General features: G+C 42.4%; 3 protein-coding genes across 3 annotated transcripts; 1 reads left to right on the plus strand and 2 right to left on the minus strand.

The window, feature by feature from the left end:
* Positions 1 to 586: 586 nt before the first annotated feature.
* On the plus strand, positions 587 to 2,429 carry LOC133900512 (NAC domain-containing protein 77-like). Its single transcript, XM_062341672.1, has 3 exons — positions 587 to 911; positions 1,086 to 1,378; positions 1,485 to 2,429. The coding sequence occupies exons 1-3, from the start codon at positions 728 to 730 to the stop codon at positions 2,094 to 2,096; spliced, it is 1,089 nt and encodes a 362-aa protein (XP_062197656.1). The 5' UTR covers positions 587 to 727; the 3' UTR covers positions 2,097 to 2,429.
* Positions 2,430 to 4,890: 2,461 nt separating this feature from the next.
* On the minus strand, positions 4,891 to 8,767 carry LOC133900605 (uncharacterized). Its single transcript, XM_062341799.1, has 9 exons — positions 8,597 to 8,767; positions 8,380 to 8,486; positions 6,736 to 6,838; positions 6,555 to 6,614; positions 6,189 to 6,251; positions 5,906 to 6,106; positions 5,743 to 5,839; positions 5,450 to 5,664; positions 4,891 to 5,310 (listed from the first exon to the last, which is right to left on the minus strand). The coding sequence occupies exons 2-9, from the start codon at positions 8,484 to 8,486 to the stop codon at positions 5,218 to 5,220; spliced, it is 939 nt and encodes a 312-aa protein (XP_062197783.1). The 5' UTR covers positions 8,597 to 8,767; the 3' UTR covers positions 4,891 to 5,217.
* A 6,371-nt stretch (positions 8,768 to 15,138) lies between these two features.
* Positions 15,139 to 15,958, minus strand: LOC133900888 (small ribosomal subunit protein uS9-like). The gene has a single exon (XM_062342160.1). It carries the CDS (start codon positions 15,876 to 15,878, stop codon positions 15,429 to 15,431), a length of 450 nt encoding a protein of 149 aa, XP_062198144.1. The 5' UTR covers positions 15,879 to 15,958; the 3' UTR covers positions 15,139 to 15,428.
* Between the last annotated feature and the right edge of the window lie 1,619 nt (positions 15,959 to 17,577).

A 17,577-nucleotide genomic window follows, 5' to 3' on the forward strand; every position in this document is an offset into this window, starting at 1 on the left:
ATCATTTATTTTTTCATCTCCAGCTACCATATTTTCTAACTTCACTCCTCTTTTTCTCTCTCCGGATCCGCTGTCAGCCTCTATGAACAGTACAATTACAGTATTGATACAGTAACAGATGGTGTTTCCTTTCTTCGGGTCCACCGTCAGTCTCTATAAACAGTGTTGCCACACTACTACTACAGTGTTACGGGTGCTACAGTAGTTCCGCAGATTCGCAGAGCCATTTTCTCTCTCTGCAGTACTTAGCAACACTGCAGCGCACTGTGCCCGCAAAACACTGTAGCAGCGGGATCTGCAAAAATGCTGCCTCTGCTGGAGATGGCTAAGTAGCTGTCACACTTCTGTAAAAATAAAAACAAACCAAGCTTAAAACAAATAGTAATCATATGCCTCTAATGACATCTTAATTCTGATCCGATGGCCACGATGGCATTAACCGCAGCCACGTAGACGAGATGATTAATTAAACCGAAAAGATTTTTTCTAATCAAATCAAACCGAGTGAACACTGAAGATTTCCTTCCTAGGCAAGCTATAGGTTTGGCTCTTCAAAAGGAAGATAGGTCCCATAGACCCATTCTACTATAAAACTTGGCTTCCTCCTTGATCTCTCCCTAGCTTTCTATTGATTCCTCCATCGATATCCCCCTTTCTTGTGCTCACAAGCTTTAATTTCCCTAGCTAGCTTAGCTTCTCTCTCTTCCTTCTTTCATCGACATCGATCATGGTGGAGCCTAGTGTAAAACCAGAGCAAGGCGACTTGTTCTTGCCTCCCGGGTTCAGGTTCCATCCCACAGATGAGGAGATCATCACAAGCTATCTCCTGAAGAAGTTTTTGAACCCTAGCTTTGCTCCACGGGCCGTCGGGGAGGTGGATCTCAACAAGTGCGAGCCATGGGATCTCCCAAGTAAGTCGCATGCATGCCTTGTGTTCTTCAGTTGCACCACATACATGTAGTTGCAGGAAGCAGCTAGAGCTAGCTTCCTTTTTATTTTGAACAGGTCGGATTAATTTGATCGAGGTAGCTAGCTAATTGATGTTTTATATGTATATTTCCCCTTGTGAAATTAATGAACAAAAGGCAAGGCGAAGATGGGGGAGAAGGAGTGGTACTTCTTCTGCCACAAGGACATGAAATACCCGACGGGCATGCGCGCCAACCGCGCCACCAAGGAGGGCTACTGGAAGGCCACCGGCAAGGACAAGGCGATCTTCAAGCCAGGCCATGGCCGCGAGCTGGTCGGGATGAAGAAGACGCTGGTGTTCTATACGGGCAGGGCTCCAAGGGGATCCAAGACCAACTGGGTCATGCACGAGTACCGTCTCGAGGGCAAGTCCAGGGACAACAACACAAACCTACGCTTCAATCCCAAGGTACGTACGGACACAACTTCAACCGTCGTCTAGCTGTGTTGGAAAAATAATTTGCAACACAAAGTGTGACTAATTGGTTTATTTTCTTATTTTCTGGGCGTGTTAGGATGAATGGGTTGTCTGCAAGGTGTTCCACAAGAAAGAGGAAGCCAACAAGGCCGCCGTGGAGTACTCTGCCGGAACGCCCAACGTCAGCTCGGTGTCGGTCGATGCCGGCGAGGGCGACGATGAGTTTCTTGACTTCATGGTCGATCCCATGCCCTTCAACTCGGTGGGTATCTTGTCCAACACGACGGCCATCAACGCCGCGGCGCCGTACAACGCGGAGGACTACTCAATTTCTGCCGCCGCGGGATCCACGAGTAGGAGTAATAACTTCGTCGACCTCCCTAGCTACAGCATCAGTAACACAACAAGCAACGACGACAAGCTGGCCGGTTCATCGGTTCCGACAAGTAGCAAAAGCAACAGCGCCTCCTGGGATATGCTTCGTGCATCCCACGCGATGGGAAGCTACGATTTGCATCAACAGTATGATCATCACCAGGCAATGATGGTGAAAGCCCTAGGAGGAGGGGCCATGGCTCCAAATTTTGCTGCTGTCTCCAAAGGTTTATCACCGATGACCTCGCCGGTGACCGGAGTTTTGGAGCAGAAGCCGCTCAGCGTGCCGCAGAACAAGCTCGATCGGGAGCTTTGGTCATACTTATCCTGCTAGTTATCTTGGTACTACTAGTGCTTCTGCCACTGCTGCTACAATTGGACCAGCTGCTAAGAATGGGTGATCGGCATCGGCTAGGGCACTGCTGGATTAATGAGAATAATGGTTGTTTTAGTGATTTTCTGGCAGTTTTGTTGGTTGCTTAATTCATTAATTGGTTCGCACACTGAGAGGCCATACGGTTTGTTTTAGGTCTTGTAAAAAGGACAATGTTCGTTTGTTTGTGAGATTTTGTTCGTTGCTGGTGCTGATATTGTTTTTTTTTAAACAATCCTGGTGCTGGTGTTGTTTCTTTTCTCTCTCTCTATATATATATATATGACTCTTTTACTTAGCCCACAACTTACCCTTGGTGAACTATTGAATTCTTTGAAACCCCCCTCCCCCCAATTTTTTACAAGAGAAGGAGAAGATGGAGGAGAAAAAAAGATCAGCCAAGCCCCTCCTCCTCCCCTCTATTTTTATTAGAGAAGGAGTAAGAAGATTAGTCCTTATGACTTCGCTACGTTCACCGTTGGATAGTGCATGTCGACTGCTAGGCAGTGACAGTGTACATTGAGCATGGATCCATCGTAAGACTACCTCTAATTGGAGGTTTCATATTTGTGTTTCCAAGAGTGTCATATAAGCAAGCAAAAGTGCATTTAGATGACGGTTGGAATAGTCTCATACAATACATTATTATTCATAGACAACACATGCAAAAGAGTGTCCAGATTGTTTCATCTATATAAAACCCTTTTCTTCTATCTCTTCATTACTTCTTTACCAAATCACCAAAAATGCTGAGAGCTTATCTATATTTGTCAGTCCTCATATTCTGGCCAGCTGTTTCTTCTGAATTTAATTATTAAACATTGCTCCTTTCCATTCATTTTCTCCGGTAGGGGTACTGTGCATAAATGTGTTTCCACATAAGAAAATCGTGTGCATGGTTCGCGAAAAAAGAAGAAAATCGTGTGAGAAACTGAAAACCCATGAGGAATCATGTGAAAGTTACACAATGTTCGTCATAGATTCATCTTGAAAATCAGTCCACAACTTATAACGTCTTAATAATTAAAGATAACTAATAAAAAGGTTGAGAGCTGTTACCTGCATGATCGATGGCCAGTAAAGCAGTAACTGGAATTAAAAGTTTTCAAACCCATGGCACCCAGCTTGCATATGCATGCATGGTTGCAAAATGCAAGCCGGGGAAAGATGATTAGCAAGATTATTCACCTTTTACCTGCCTTTGCGCATCTTTCGTGCATCCAAAGCCGGTGCAAGTTACGCTGAGCCTATCTCATCTGTTTTCACGTGCCGCATAATTAGGAACCACGCATAAGTACACATACCTGTTTACTAGCATCAGGGCATCACAACAATCCCCAATGGATGGGAGTTTCTTTACTCCCAAGTGATGGCCATTTTCGTACCGTCAATCTTCTGAAGAACTCTGTGCCTGTCCATTGATTACTCTATTGATCTTTCTTACAAGTCATGTTTTGCAGTGGCAACATTTGCGGCTTGGCTCCTCAGAACCTAACAGCACTTATGTGGCAACCTATGTATGGCCAACATGTCGTCCTCACTACCGACAACAAGAAAATCTAGTGCATATAAGTTGCCTTGAACAAATTTGCTTTCATCTGCTATGTCATTTTCAAACCAGTATCGAACTTTCGATCATAAGCATGGGATCGATCTATTGCCGTGTGATACCAGAGTATTTCTAGTCTGTTACTTATTGAACAGGTGGCACTGCATGCTAACCAGTGCCAACAAAAGAGCAAGAAAAAGTTGCACAACAGGAAAGAGCAAGGAGATCGAGACTTTTTCATGTTTCATCGCATGATCAGTGCACCATGTGGTACAGCTGATGTAAGGCTAAATCATTTGGCAGCGGCTTGCAGTTGCAGTATGCGTGTGATAATCTCGTCCTTAGTTCGGCATCTTTTGCAATGGAAAGATTTCATTCACTCAAATTTTCTAGCTCATGTGGTTCAGGTAGTTTTCCATATTTTAGTCAAACGTCACTGCAAACAGTTATATCTGATCCTCAATTCGCGAGAGGAGACGTACAATTTTAGAAAAAACAAAGCATAATTGTAAAATTATGTTGCATTTACTGTCATTAACGAGGTACAGGACCTGAGCAATTCACATACTTGAGTGCTAAGCCAAGACAGACCAGCATAAAGGACAAATTGGCCTAGCAGAAAGACTGGAGTCGAGTCGATTGCCTATTTTTATAAGCAGACTCTTCCGCTCCTATCTCAGTCAAATGACTACTTGTGCAATAAGGTTGCCCTGACAGTAACCTCACCACTGAAAGCTGGAAAATGATGAATGCTTTAAAAGTGGCTTTTGTCCCAATCAGCCAAGTTACTGATTAAAACAATCTTATTTGTTGATTCATAAACAAGTAACGAAATTCAGATGGCAACTACACACTCCCTAAGCATTACTGTGCAACATAATAAGCAACTTGCAAAAAATCTTCACCAGGCATAAAGACCTACGAGAGGAGAGGAAATTTCCAAAGGGCAGGTGGATATAATGCTTATTTCATTTGCGTTAAGATTTGTGCTGAAATGATAACAGAGAGATAAATGACCGAGATAGATCATGCATTCGCAACACATTACAGAGTTGCATTTCCCAATAAGAGAGGTTATCATCCTTTGTATTTCAAGAGAATCAATGCATTGCAATACCAAACATACAGTGCTACCACAATTTACAGTTTTAGTTGAGGCACACATAGTAATAGATGCGATTCATGTTGAATTGCGCCAACATCTGATTAAGTAAAATAACAAATTTTTATTTCATGAACACATCTTATTTGCCAGATGAGTTCCAGTTTATTCACAGAAAACACTGGAAGCAATGCTAAATCTGGTACAACACAATCATTGCTCAAGTAGCTGTTTTCATAAGCTCAGCTAGATCTCCGTAGGTATGAGATGTAATATTACACCAAAAAATGATCGCATTGTAGTTGGCTCAATATAATACACAAGGCACTTAGAATAGGAAACTAACTACATCCATAGCGCAGACCAACAACATCGGTCGTTCGTACTCCTTGTTCCTTCTAAAGCTCCCATACCTGATCTTTACAGTGGGATCAGGATTCCTGGGGAGCCTCGAACCTTGAGGGAGTATCAATTCCCATCATGCACATGAGTCCTGATATCAAGATGATAAGAAGCACTATTCCCTGCATATAGTAGACAAGTGTGAGGGAAAAAATGCAAGCATATCAGGTATAGTGATCTACAAACAAGCATTCTACAGTAGTGTCCACATTTCAAAACGTAGCTAACCAATAAAGAAACAGAGTACAAGTAGCAACTTACGACAAAAGTTCCTTCCAGAAGAGTTGATATGACTAGGCACTCTCCATCACATTTGCTCAGGCCAGCTTTAGTAGTATTGATCTTCTCTGCAAGATACCTGCCTAATGGCAGGTTGGAAGGGTTCTCCAATAAACCAGTTGGTTGAGAAGCATAAAGAATCGTATATTTAGCCCCAAACTTCTTCAGCATAGCAACCAGCTCCGAAAGCAACTCTCCTGCAGTGACAGAGTACCAGTTCAGCTTTCAGCTGTACAGTTGAAAGTGAAAGACAATGCTAGTGTGCTTAACCTAACCTTCTGATTTCGCAGGGTCTAAATCCTCAAAACCACCACTGCAGAAGACAATTAGATCAGTCTGTGGGCTGTTTCCCATCCGTGACATCACCAAGTCCTGCAACGTATATACTGTCAACATATGGAACAGATATAAAAAAGTAGCACTAAAAAATATACTTACATGAATAGAATCCATGCTGCGATGTTTCTTCAGATCTTGACCACTCACAGTACACGTGTCTGTGTAGGTGATATGCTTTCCTTCAAAACCACTGTTACAATTCTCAGCAAATCCAGATAGCAATGAGTTCTCCAATTTCTCATCATCTGACGTGGCAACATAAGGGAATGCCATGGAAAACTCTGAACTTGTGAAGGAGAGCTGGTAGAAGCATAGCAATTATAAGCAATTGAAAATCCATTGCTTGTATAACTGAAAGAGAAAAATCAGTGCTTGTGACTACCTTCAATGTGTCTGCTAAAGCTGGATCGACCTGCTTATCTTTAGATATGTCTGACGATTGTAGCTAAGGAAAAAGTACCAAGTCATCGGTCAGTGACAACTGAACTGAGAATGCCGATAGCATCTTCAACATAAAAAATTGTCTTAGTAGTAACTTCACAACATAGATTAGAAGGTGGAAAATTTGCTAGTTTCATGACTTCTTGGATTGATCAGTACTATACTACTATTTATCAGAAATATCAAGAAAAGGGAATTTTAACTTATGTACAAGGACTGCTTTAACAAAAAATGTGTTTAATTAAACAATAATTTCCAAACAGATAATTTCATACCAGTGAAAAGTAGATGAGTCACAAAAAATTACCTTTGAGCCAAGAAAAACAACAGCAACATCAACATTTTTATGAGCATCCTCCCTTGAACACTAACAACGAAATCGCAACAATAAGAATTGATTAAACTCGTGTCAATGCAACAACTGGTATTTAAATGAAGTTGCATGAGAACGTAAGTTTCGCCAATAGGGATATGGGAGGTGAACTCACCACCAAGTTTGACCAGCCACCTTCCTGAAGAACAGATTTAGCTAAACTCTTTGGAGAGATTGTCTGATAGTGGACTACTTCCTTGGCCTCATTGGAACGGAATCTGGAGGATAAAGGTATATGAAATGTAGTCCAAATTCTAAAACAGTGAACTCAGATATTCTTGCTTAATAATGATTGGATGGTCTGATAATACTCAAGATGAGCCGGTAAATTTGGCTCCAGTCAGGAACTAAGTGAACTGATAAGACACAGAAAATGAACAGGGTAAAAATTCCGATCTAGTCAACAAGTAACATAAATCATATCATTGTGTAAGACTGATTAGGAACATCAGAGTATTGGACAAGTATTGCATGCATAATCTGCATCAGAAACAAGGTCCAACATGTAACCTAGGCAGCGAGTGCTGAGCAGTGCTTAAAAGTTAAGATGCATTACTGCACTGATGTTAAATTTTCTGATAAAAATATCCGTAATGCTTAGTACCAGTCAGTGTTTTGTTCAATTAAACTCATTGCTTCAGAGTTCCATAGCAATTAGAGGCCACAGGTGAGGTGGTCCACAAAAAGTAAGAGCCAAAAGCAACTCCAGGTTCACGGTTCAGGTATTAAATAAGGACATAAACTATTTTCAGGCACAATGACGTCCCACGATGTCCACCGTGAGACATCAAAATGCTCATTTTGGCTGTCTGGCTGATGCTGACCTTTTATACTCTTAGTGGACAATACAAAATGAGGGAGAAGACATGCATACAGGTTGAACAATAGTTCTGCAATACTTAAGCAAATTGATGACAGCAAAAGAATCTCCGCTCTGTTGCTCCAGCTTAACTAGTAAGTTGATAATGATATATCATTCTATGTGAATAAAAAGTGCGGGGAACTAAATTGTATGGGTTTCATCCAGCGTTGTCATCAAACCTCCAGTCCTAACCAAAGTAGGCTGAAGTTATTTCCAACCAACCTACTCATATCTGAATTTTAATTTGAAAAAAATTATACATTTTGCTATCGATGACGAAATGACGTATTGGTATGTAACTCCTCGATCATGATTAATAGAAGCCCACAAAAGAGGGAAACCCCAACCAGGTCAGGTCATGTGGTTTTGAGATCGCTAAATAAGGTGGCTATAATTAACCAGGATCTGTATAGTAATATGGACCTAGTAGACTAGGGTTTGTTGCAGCTATCAAGGATATGTGCTTGGTCCAGCAGCGAAAAGGATCAATGAAAGATATATAAACTTTGAGTTTTTCACAAGGGCAATCGAATTTAGGTTCACCCAAGGCCTAAAGTCTTAACTCTGATTTTTCAACATATGCTGGATGAACAATGTGACTGATATAATATATTGTGACAAAGTGCAAATCGATTTCGTCAGTAAACCATTATTTCCTCACATAAAGATGTGGTCTGCCTCTTCTATAACATACAGGCAAAGTGAGGCCTTCAATACATGAGCTTCATAATCTTATGAGACGTGTCAATACTTTTTAATTTTGTATACAGCTCTACAATGGTTTGTACTTTCTAGATGAAGAAGAATTTCCAAACTGCGTCAACGTTAACAGAACGCATCATATCTAACACAAGAGATCTAGAGCTAGAAACGAAAAGGAGAAGAGCAGCTAGCTACCCGTAGTTCTTGGGCGCCCAGAGGAACGCTGGCGCCATCACCGGCGCCGCCGACGCCATCTGTGCTGCTACCAGCATCACCGCCAGCAGCACCCATGCCGCCGCCATCTGATGGAATCGAATCCGGTCGATCGCCGAAAACACACCAAAAAATTGAGGAAAATCGACGACAAAACCGATCTGGGCTATAGAGCACGGAGATCTCGAAAAAATCTTACCTTTGGGCGGAGCAGTGATATCGGATTGGGGATTTGTGCTGCCTCGCTCGCTTCTCTATCTCGGCTTCTGAATTGGTGACGCGGATTCTGGATGCGAAGGGGGCCAACAAGGAGAGTCGCTAGTTGCTACGGAGTACCACGCTAACTCTAGAGATGCTGACGTGTGGGCCCATACGTCAGTTGCTATCTTTCTTACAAAAATTGAACGGAGAGAGCTACCGTTATATTAATTAGAAGAAAACCCGACAGACTGAATACACAAAATTAAAAAAGAAGTGACCCAACAGGTTCATGAGTCATATGGGTTTCTAACGGCGAAAGTCTATTCTTGTAAAATCATGTGCCCAAGATGGTGCGCTCCAGCAATCCGACTTGGCTGATGTTTCCTTTGTTCAAAGATCCTCCTGTTTCTCTCTTTCCAGAGCTTATAGGAAAAAGATGATAAGCAATTTGAGACCCTTTCAGGGTCTGTTTCTTTCTTGTATGTCGGAGTTTGTGTTGTGGTCGTGTGAATACCGCATACAACTCTCACGATCACGAGGTTGTAAAATACATGTGTTCAGTAAAATACATGCAGATCTTCAATCTTGGAACAGTAGCATGTAAACAATGACGTTCCGGGTGATCTTCAGTCTCAGCAATTGGAGTTAGGGTTAGTGTCTGACTGGCTGCCATGCTACGGTCATCTTCAATCCAATTAGAGTTAGGTGGCCGTGTTTTAGTTATGCCGGGTCCCTAATTGCAATGCGATGTTTTAGGAGGAAAATTTTGGAATGGATGTTTTCGGAAAAGAATTTTCAGTTTAGTAAAGTATTATTTCCTCCAAAATCTACCATAAGCATACGAATCCTCGGTGACAGTAGAATTTCTCCCTCGGTAACAGTAGAATTTCTCCCTTGGCGAGTAGCAGATGACAGACCGGGGGATTGGTTGGCTATGAGAAATCCTCGGAGCAGGATTGGATTATACACAGGACAAAATAAGGAGGCAACAGCAGCCTCAACTCTTCTCCAATGATCCACAAAGAAATCAAAAGCAACAGACAAGGAGCAATTTGCAAACAAAACCCTTCCCCTCCATGCCCAGCAGCGCCATCTGATGGAAGCAGCAGTGGCCACCATCTCCTCCCCGGTCCTCCTCTTCTCCGGTCCCGGGAGATCACTAGCGACCTTGCCTTCCCCCTCGTCGCTTCGGCCTCCTTGCAACATCTGCTCCACCTCCACTGCAACGCATCGACATCTAGTTTGCCTCGCTGCACCAAGGCTGAACAGCAAGAGGAGCAGCAGAAGCAGCTCCCGGAGGTGTTCTTCCAGTGTCACTGATGGCCCATCAACTGCTGTTTCTTCAGAAAGATGGCTTCTTGAGCCTGCAGGTTTGCTACAAACCTGGCTATATGATTGTCCAATTCTTCTGAAATTATCTTGCGTCATATTCAATTGGTGCCATCTGCAAGTTAGCACTACTACATCTCCAAATATTTTTCAGGTATACTGTGCCTGCTTTGTCAGATTATTATTCGAGAAAACAACATTGTTACTTGTTATTAGTATTGTAGTAGAAGTAGAGAGATGGAGAGATTAAGAGAGAATGATTGCTGGTATTCGTTGATGAATGGTGTTTGCATTATATATTATATGAACAGTCATGTTTGTGATTTTTAGGTTTAGTAACTGTTAATTAGTTACTTTCTAATGGATCACATAACTAACAATAAAAGGGTGTCTATTCATAACACTCTCTCTTAATCAATTATTCATAATATAAATTTCTTGTTGAAACTCCTCTAAAAACTTATGAAAAAATATGAGAAGAAAATAATATGTTGCTATGTCATTAAAACTCCTTTAAAACTCAATAAAAAAATATAAGGAGAAAATGATATGATATATATTAATTATTTCCTCATTGTAAACTCATATGAAAAATCTAGATAGAAAAACTCATTGGTGAGCTTAGAGAATAATAATTATGATGTATTGATCATATTAAAACCTCAAAAAACCACTTAAAAATAGGAGGAATAAGATAGATATTGTCTTATTACAAACCTTAGATAAGAAACCGTATAGGAAAAACTCATAAAGGAAAAGAGTACAATATATTAATAACGGGTTATTATTCAGGGATTAACTCCCCTTAACCTTGCAAATTTTGTAGTCGTTGTATAACAATTCTATGAATATATTTTGGAATACGGAAGTTAGTAACGACTTAGTAAATAAATCAGCGAAATTATCACATAATTTAGTTTGCAAGATTTATATGTTCTCATTAGTTTGCGGTTCACGAGGATAGAATAATTTAGAGGCATTATGTTTGGTTATATTTTTCTTTATGTAACATGTTTGCATTTGAGCAATGTATGAAGAATTATCTTCATAGATAATGGTTGATGATTCAATGAAACCAATATCACATGATTGTATGCGGTTTATCATTTTATGAAGTCATACATATTCACGTGTTGCTTTATATAATGCAATTATTTCAGAATAATTTGTGGATATAGCCACTAGAATCATTTGATAACTCTTATGAGAATGTTGTATCACCATAAAATCAGTCTGTGATATTGTATTATGGGGATCAATTATATAGCTAGTATCTGAATATCCCACTATGGTCATATCTTGATTTTTCTGATAGAATAAATTTAGATCTTTGGTGCCATAAAGATATATGTGGTAATCCTCTTTGACTCCCACCTAATTATGTTATTTGAGCTACGCTATTTTGAGCTAGTAAGTTATATACAAATACAATATTAATCTTGTTGCGATTTGCAAGATACATGAGCTAATTATGTCTTTGTTGTTCTTGAAAATACCCTTTCCCTTATTGTATCTATGAAATTTTTGCTTCTTGTTGCCTTTGAATTTCTTTGGGTGGCGTTTATTGCTGTTGAACTTTGTGGTATTCTGAATATTAGAATTTATTTCAAGTAAAGGAGCAGTGTCTGTAGGGTGCTGGTGATGATTCTTCAATAGAAGTTTATTATACTTTTTATTTTGAAGTAAAGTGTGAATTAATTTAGAATGGTGCTGGTAATTCCTAACATGATATTGTTGTTGTGATACCCTATGTGAAGGAAATATGGTAGACAAAGTTTTTTTAATTTTCTCCTCGTCTGTGAGAGCTTTGTCACAAAATAGCAACTTAGAGCAGATCTTATGAACAACATGGTTGTATTCTTCAATGGACTTAAAGTCTCGAAGGCAAATATTAGACCACTCGCTTCAGGCAGAAGGACCGTCTTTTCCTGTTCATAATACTCTTTGAGCGAGTCTCATAGATCAGATGGATTCTCATCCATCATTTATACATATTTTAAATCTAGATGAAGATATGACCTTATGAAGTATAGAGCCTCATACTTGATTTTATCTAGAAGTGGCGGATCTCCTTTTTGAGGAGGATTATTCGTCATTATAAGTCCACGTAGCGATAGAATTATCTTCATGTCTATTGCACAAGTTAGATAGTTTCGACCATCTAAATCAAGTCTGTCGAACTCGACGTTGGACATTTTATCCTACAAAAATGACTAATAATTGAATGAATTTATACTTTGAGTAAATTAAAGAATCATAGTAATATTGTAAATAAAGCAAAATTATGTAGTCAAGTTGAGACTTGAATTATATAGTGTAGATCTTAGATTATATAGTTAACACGTTGAAGATAATCACTAAAAATGATATAGATCTTGTAGTAGTAGGAAGTATAATCTGACATTTATCAGTAGATATCTATGTTCCTATTATCTTGTGTTATGTTAAAGAGAATATTTGAAAGAACATGTTGAAGGTAATTATTAAGTCAATATGAAAAAATGTAGACCTCACAGTATCACAGTAGTATTGAATAATCTAGAAATATGTGATAGATGACATAGTTATATAACCTTGTGTTTCGCAAATATTAAATTAATATAATCAATTAAAAAATTACATTAAGTTCTGCTTTGAGTTAAGCTCTTTGTGTGAGCACATTAGGCTTAATTAAATTGAGCCTGAGGCGACATGCTGGTGGAGAGGGCTCAGTGCGGGTGCTTGAGGCGGCGGTGTTGGTGAAGAAGGGCGGACTTCTACATCCAGTCGCTAGGGTGCCATTGTTGGTGGCGAAGACGATGGTGGGCGATGCAGCATCAGTGGAGGCTGAGGTGGAGGTCGTATCGGAGGATGCCTCCTCTACCTCGAGGCTAGAGTCGATGAAGACCAACGCAAAGGAAGATCTAGCCGCTATGGTGCCCTCAGCCCGGCTGGATTCCATTATGGCCGCTATAAAGGAGACCAACGAGGATGGTCCTATAATGGGGCGAGGGCGGCTTGGATGTCAAACCTGGCAGCGGACATGGATTCCTGTTCATCTCCTACCAGCTAGTTGAGGTCGAAGCCAAGGGAAGACAATGGAGGGGCGTAGTTTGCCATGGCGCTGGGGAGAAAACGGCCACGACACATCCTGAAGATCCAATTTCAATGAGTTTGGTTCTCGAAGGAGACCATGTTGATAGAGCTTGGAGCAGCCGTCGTTGCTTCTTTGGTGACAGAAGGGCGTCCCCATCCTTGTCGCCTGGAGGAACAGCCAGGGTGTTTCCCAAGGAGGCCGTCAGGGAGCCAATACTCGGAGGAGCGGGCATTACGACGGGCGTGACCGGTGCATGAGTGGTAGAACTAAAGTGCATGATAATGTACTGCAGTAGAAGTAAAGAAATAGAGAGATGTTTGCATTATATAGTACATGTCAGTTCTTGCAAAATTCAGCTACTACTGCGCCTGTACTCTGCCCATTTATCCTGGAATTGTTTAGCAACCGTGAATGCAGCGGAATGCATTGGCAAATTCAGGAACCAGGACCGAATGAACTTGTTCGACGATTAATTGGATGTTGCATTTCCTGCGCGCATAATCTGATGCAGTTTCTCGCGCGCACGCCCGGCTGGGGAGGAAGGTCAGGAGCCTGGTGGTGACGGACCTGGACAGCACTGACGGCACCTATATCAACGAGCGGTTGTGAACTGTGACTGATGGCGTAATGAGACTGCGTGGTCGATTTGCAATCTTGCATTGCGAGTGACATCCACTTGGCAATGTTCCGTGTCAGGAAGAAGATAGTTGAGGTGTCCGGCGAGATCGAGGGAGCCGAACAAGAAACCAAGAGCCAACTGGTATCAACTGCAGTTGAAGATGCAACAAATTAGCAAGCCCTGATGGGTTCGCGTAGTCCGCTATAGTACAACGTTCAGGTGCTATGCGTCGGCTCTCAAGATCCAGGAGCTCCACAAAAGAACGTCAGTCATCTGTATTCTGTAACCAGAAGAAAAGCCACAAAGCAACAACTACGGATGCAATAAAAGTGAACACGGCAGTTTCGGTTTCACCCTGGAAATGCAGCACCAACTTCAGTAAGCACAGACAGGGGCGGAGGGACCAATATGGCAAGAACCAAAAACATACCAATCGATCACCAGCGACACACCACACACCATCACTAGGTAGTCAGACTATCAATTCAACAAAACACGAGCAAACAAAAGTTAACCAAGTGAGCTATTACAGAACCAATAAAGAGAAAACAGTCAGAGCAACACCACATACAAGGATCATCGGGCAATTATAACTCTCCGACATAAGTAAACCATTAGCCTGAGAAGAATTCTGCCACGAATACTCTTAACTTTATTGAGGATTCTCTTGCAACTGATGCAAAACCCTATTATCTTCTCCAATGCAAAAATCACTTGTCTACATATATTGCACAACAACATCGCCTGGCTACTATTTTGCCCATCTCTAAAACAACATGTCAATTGTGTCAAGTCAGAAATAATGCCCCTCAGACAGGATAATCCAAATCCTGACTACAATAACAGAGGTGTGCAATACTCGTAATAGAACAATTCAGGCAAAAAAGCAATGAGAAAATGACAAGCAATTCCAGTCAAAAGAATCCACATTCATAACAAAGATATCATATCAGAGGTAAAGGAAACAAAAGAAAATACCCACCAAAATGTCTAAAACATCCACCACATTCATAACAAAAGGCGCTAAGGTTGAAAATGACTAAACTCAATACAAAACAGCATAGACATAATCACCGAACTTGATGGGCAGATCAATAAATTGGTAGGAAACATGGATTTGCCGCTCGTTACATGACAGTGGGACATCAAGTGACAACTGACAAATCCTGAAACTCCAGTGAATGAGGAGGCAGGTCCTCAGAATTCACATCAATAAAAAACTAGCAACCACTTCTATTTAAAATCCGTTTTCCTTTAGATAAAGACTCCTGCATATATGAGACTGCACGGTCAATACCAGATGGACTTCACTCGCATCTGTAGTAATGTGACACATTTCCTATGAATTCCCTAGTTGATCTGAGCATCAGCTAAGTTAAGAATCACCCAATCTACCAACGTAGTAATACCCCAACGTGGCACCTATCTATTACGAATAATGCCTCATTCTCTACAGCTGTGCATCCATTCAACTGAGAATAACAAGAAAGAAATTAGCACAACTAAACACCACAAGTAAACAGATACTCGAGTAAAATTGAAAGGCTACTCTTACAACGAGTAAATATACGGCAATGATACCGTATTTCCTCGACATAGGTAACAAGCAAAACCATACTTCAGAGACTAGCCAATGGTGTTCAAATTCTCCTCACACTCATGTCACAATGTCAAAAGGTTCGACACTAGGATTAAAAAATCTAAACTTGAAGGTAATGCGGCTGCTAGATATAGAACCAGATGAGTAGTAGCTTTTTTTATAGGAAACGAAGGCAAGAACACCCACAACGATCCGACAAGAGCCGCTCAACGGTACGACTTCTGGAACCTCGCGCGGGCGCCGCGACCTCCGAACTTCTTGGGCTCGCAGCGCCTGGGGTCGGCGACGAGGAGGGTGCGGTCGTAGCGGGCGAAGATGTCCTTGACCTCCTTCTTGGCGGCCTCGTCGACGTACTTCTGGTAGTAGGCGACGAGCGCCTTGGCGATGGCCTGGCGGATGGCGTAGATCTGCGACGTCTTCCCTCCGCCTCGGACGCGGATGCACATGTCGATGTCCTTGAAGCGGGTGCGGCCGGCGAGCATGATGGGCTCGAAGGCCTTGAGGCGGAGCATCTCCGGACGGATCAGCTCGATGGGGACGCCGCTCACCTTGATCAGACCACGCCCCGGCTTGGTGTAGGCCACGGCCACCGCCGTCTTCTTGCGGCCGAAGCACTGGACCGTGCCGGCCGGCGGGCGTGTGAGCGCGGCAGCCATGGTTGCGGTGGCGGTTGCTGGGATCGCGGCGGCGCTAGGGCTTTGGCTACTTGAGGAGGTGGGAGAGGGAAGCGAAAGGAGAGAGCGGTTTTATAATTAGGAAGCGTTAGGGTTTTTGTGTGATCTCGGCGGCTATTAGAATGACATGTGGGACCGTATGGGTGATTGGGCCCATAAGACAGTCAGAGGAGGTTATGGACGGGCTTGATGGGCCGGTAAGATTTGATTGGGCTGGCCACAGCTTCATATCAAACTGGGCCGTTAGAAGCAATAGTAGTAAGGCCCAAGTCTTATGATAAAAGGCCATGGCCGAAGGAGGAGAACGAAGCTAGGGTTTCAGCCCTTAAAACACTACGCGTGTATTTGGTTCCCCGTATTTTCTCATCTTGCCCTAGTGTATGAGTAGAATCTCGAAAATAAGTCTATTTGATTGCTTGTATCTGTTGTTGCATACTGGCCTAGCGGGTGCAAATATACGGCATCATTTTGAGTTAGGAGTGAAATTTGATTTAAACTTAACTTCGCAGCCTACTCGCAGATGTAGACTCTGTATCCGTTCATATAGAGGAATCCAGGACCAGAGGAGAAGTAATCGACTAAATATCATGCCATCATGATTCCATTTCACATCACGGCGTTCCTCGCCGGCGGCCACGGGATTCTATCCGATGAGAGCTGTAGATCATCTTCACGTCTCGATTCTCACCGCCGTCGGCCACAAGGTAGTACATGTCTGTGGCACTGGCATCCACAGTTGCCACCTGCGGCAAGCAATAACGATTGCACGCGATCGAAGTGTGCGCGATGATGGCCGCGCGGGTTCACCCAAACAACAAATAATTCACAAGATTTCTTCTTTCGTGTGTTTTTCTTTCAATTCTTTTCTCTGACCTTCAAAACCTATCATTTTTCATTTTTCATTTTATTTGTTTGCCTCTTGTTTTCTTCTTAATAGTTTAGTAGAGTGATTTTACTATGTTTCACGCTTACTGCTTTTGAACCTTCATTGATGAAATGATTAGCTTCCAGAATGAAGCATGGTTGACAGATTAGCCACCAGGCAAAATGCTCGGAAGGGTCCAAGGGATAGCTCTAGTGGTACATGACTATGCAACCGGAACGACTATAGGCCGCACATGCGAGCAGAACACATAGTTCACACATCCTCTTCCCCACCACCTCCGGCTACCATCGTGCTACGATTAGGGTCCGTGGTCGCTTCCGAATTAATGCTAGGGTTCAGGGTTCTAGATTGAAGCTTGGGGCTTCATGATTGGATTGCCGCCAACCTAGAGGGAATGCCTTGGGAGACTGCTGGCCTGACGGTTGTGGTGGGAGGTTGGCTGAGCGAGGAGTCGACAGGGCATCGCATCTGTGCTGACTGCCGAGGTATATGCATACAGTGTAAGTTTTGGCTTTGAGTTGCTGTGTCCTTCTGCTTGGCATGACGGTAAATGGGTCATCCTTAAAAAAAATGGCGGTAAATGGCTCCCACTCGCGGGCTCGCGGCGCCAGACCGGGCTGTTTTGTGTGGGTTTGGAGGACTCTTGTGATACATGTCCGGACTCTGGTCGAGCGCAGGCACTGATGCATCGCCACGAGTACACAATTCATGGCTCAATCGATCGAGATGCATGAGTGATCGAGTTGTTGTGTCGCGCGTGAGATGGGCTTCGCCCACTTTGCGTCCTCTGCATCG

This window comes from Phragmites australis, chromosome 19 (genome assembly GCF_958298935.1).
Source record: "Phragmites australis chromosome 19, lpPhrAust1.1, whole genome shotgun sequence".
Lineage (NCBI taxonomy): Eukaryota > Viridiplantae > Streptophyta > Magnoliopsida > Poales > Poaceae > Phragmites > Phragmites australis.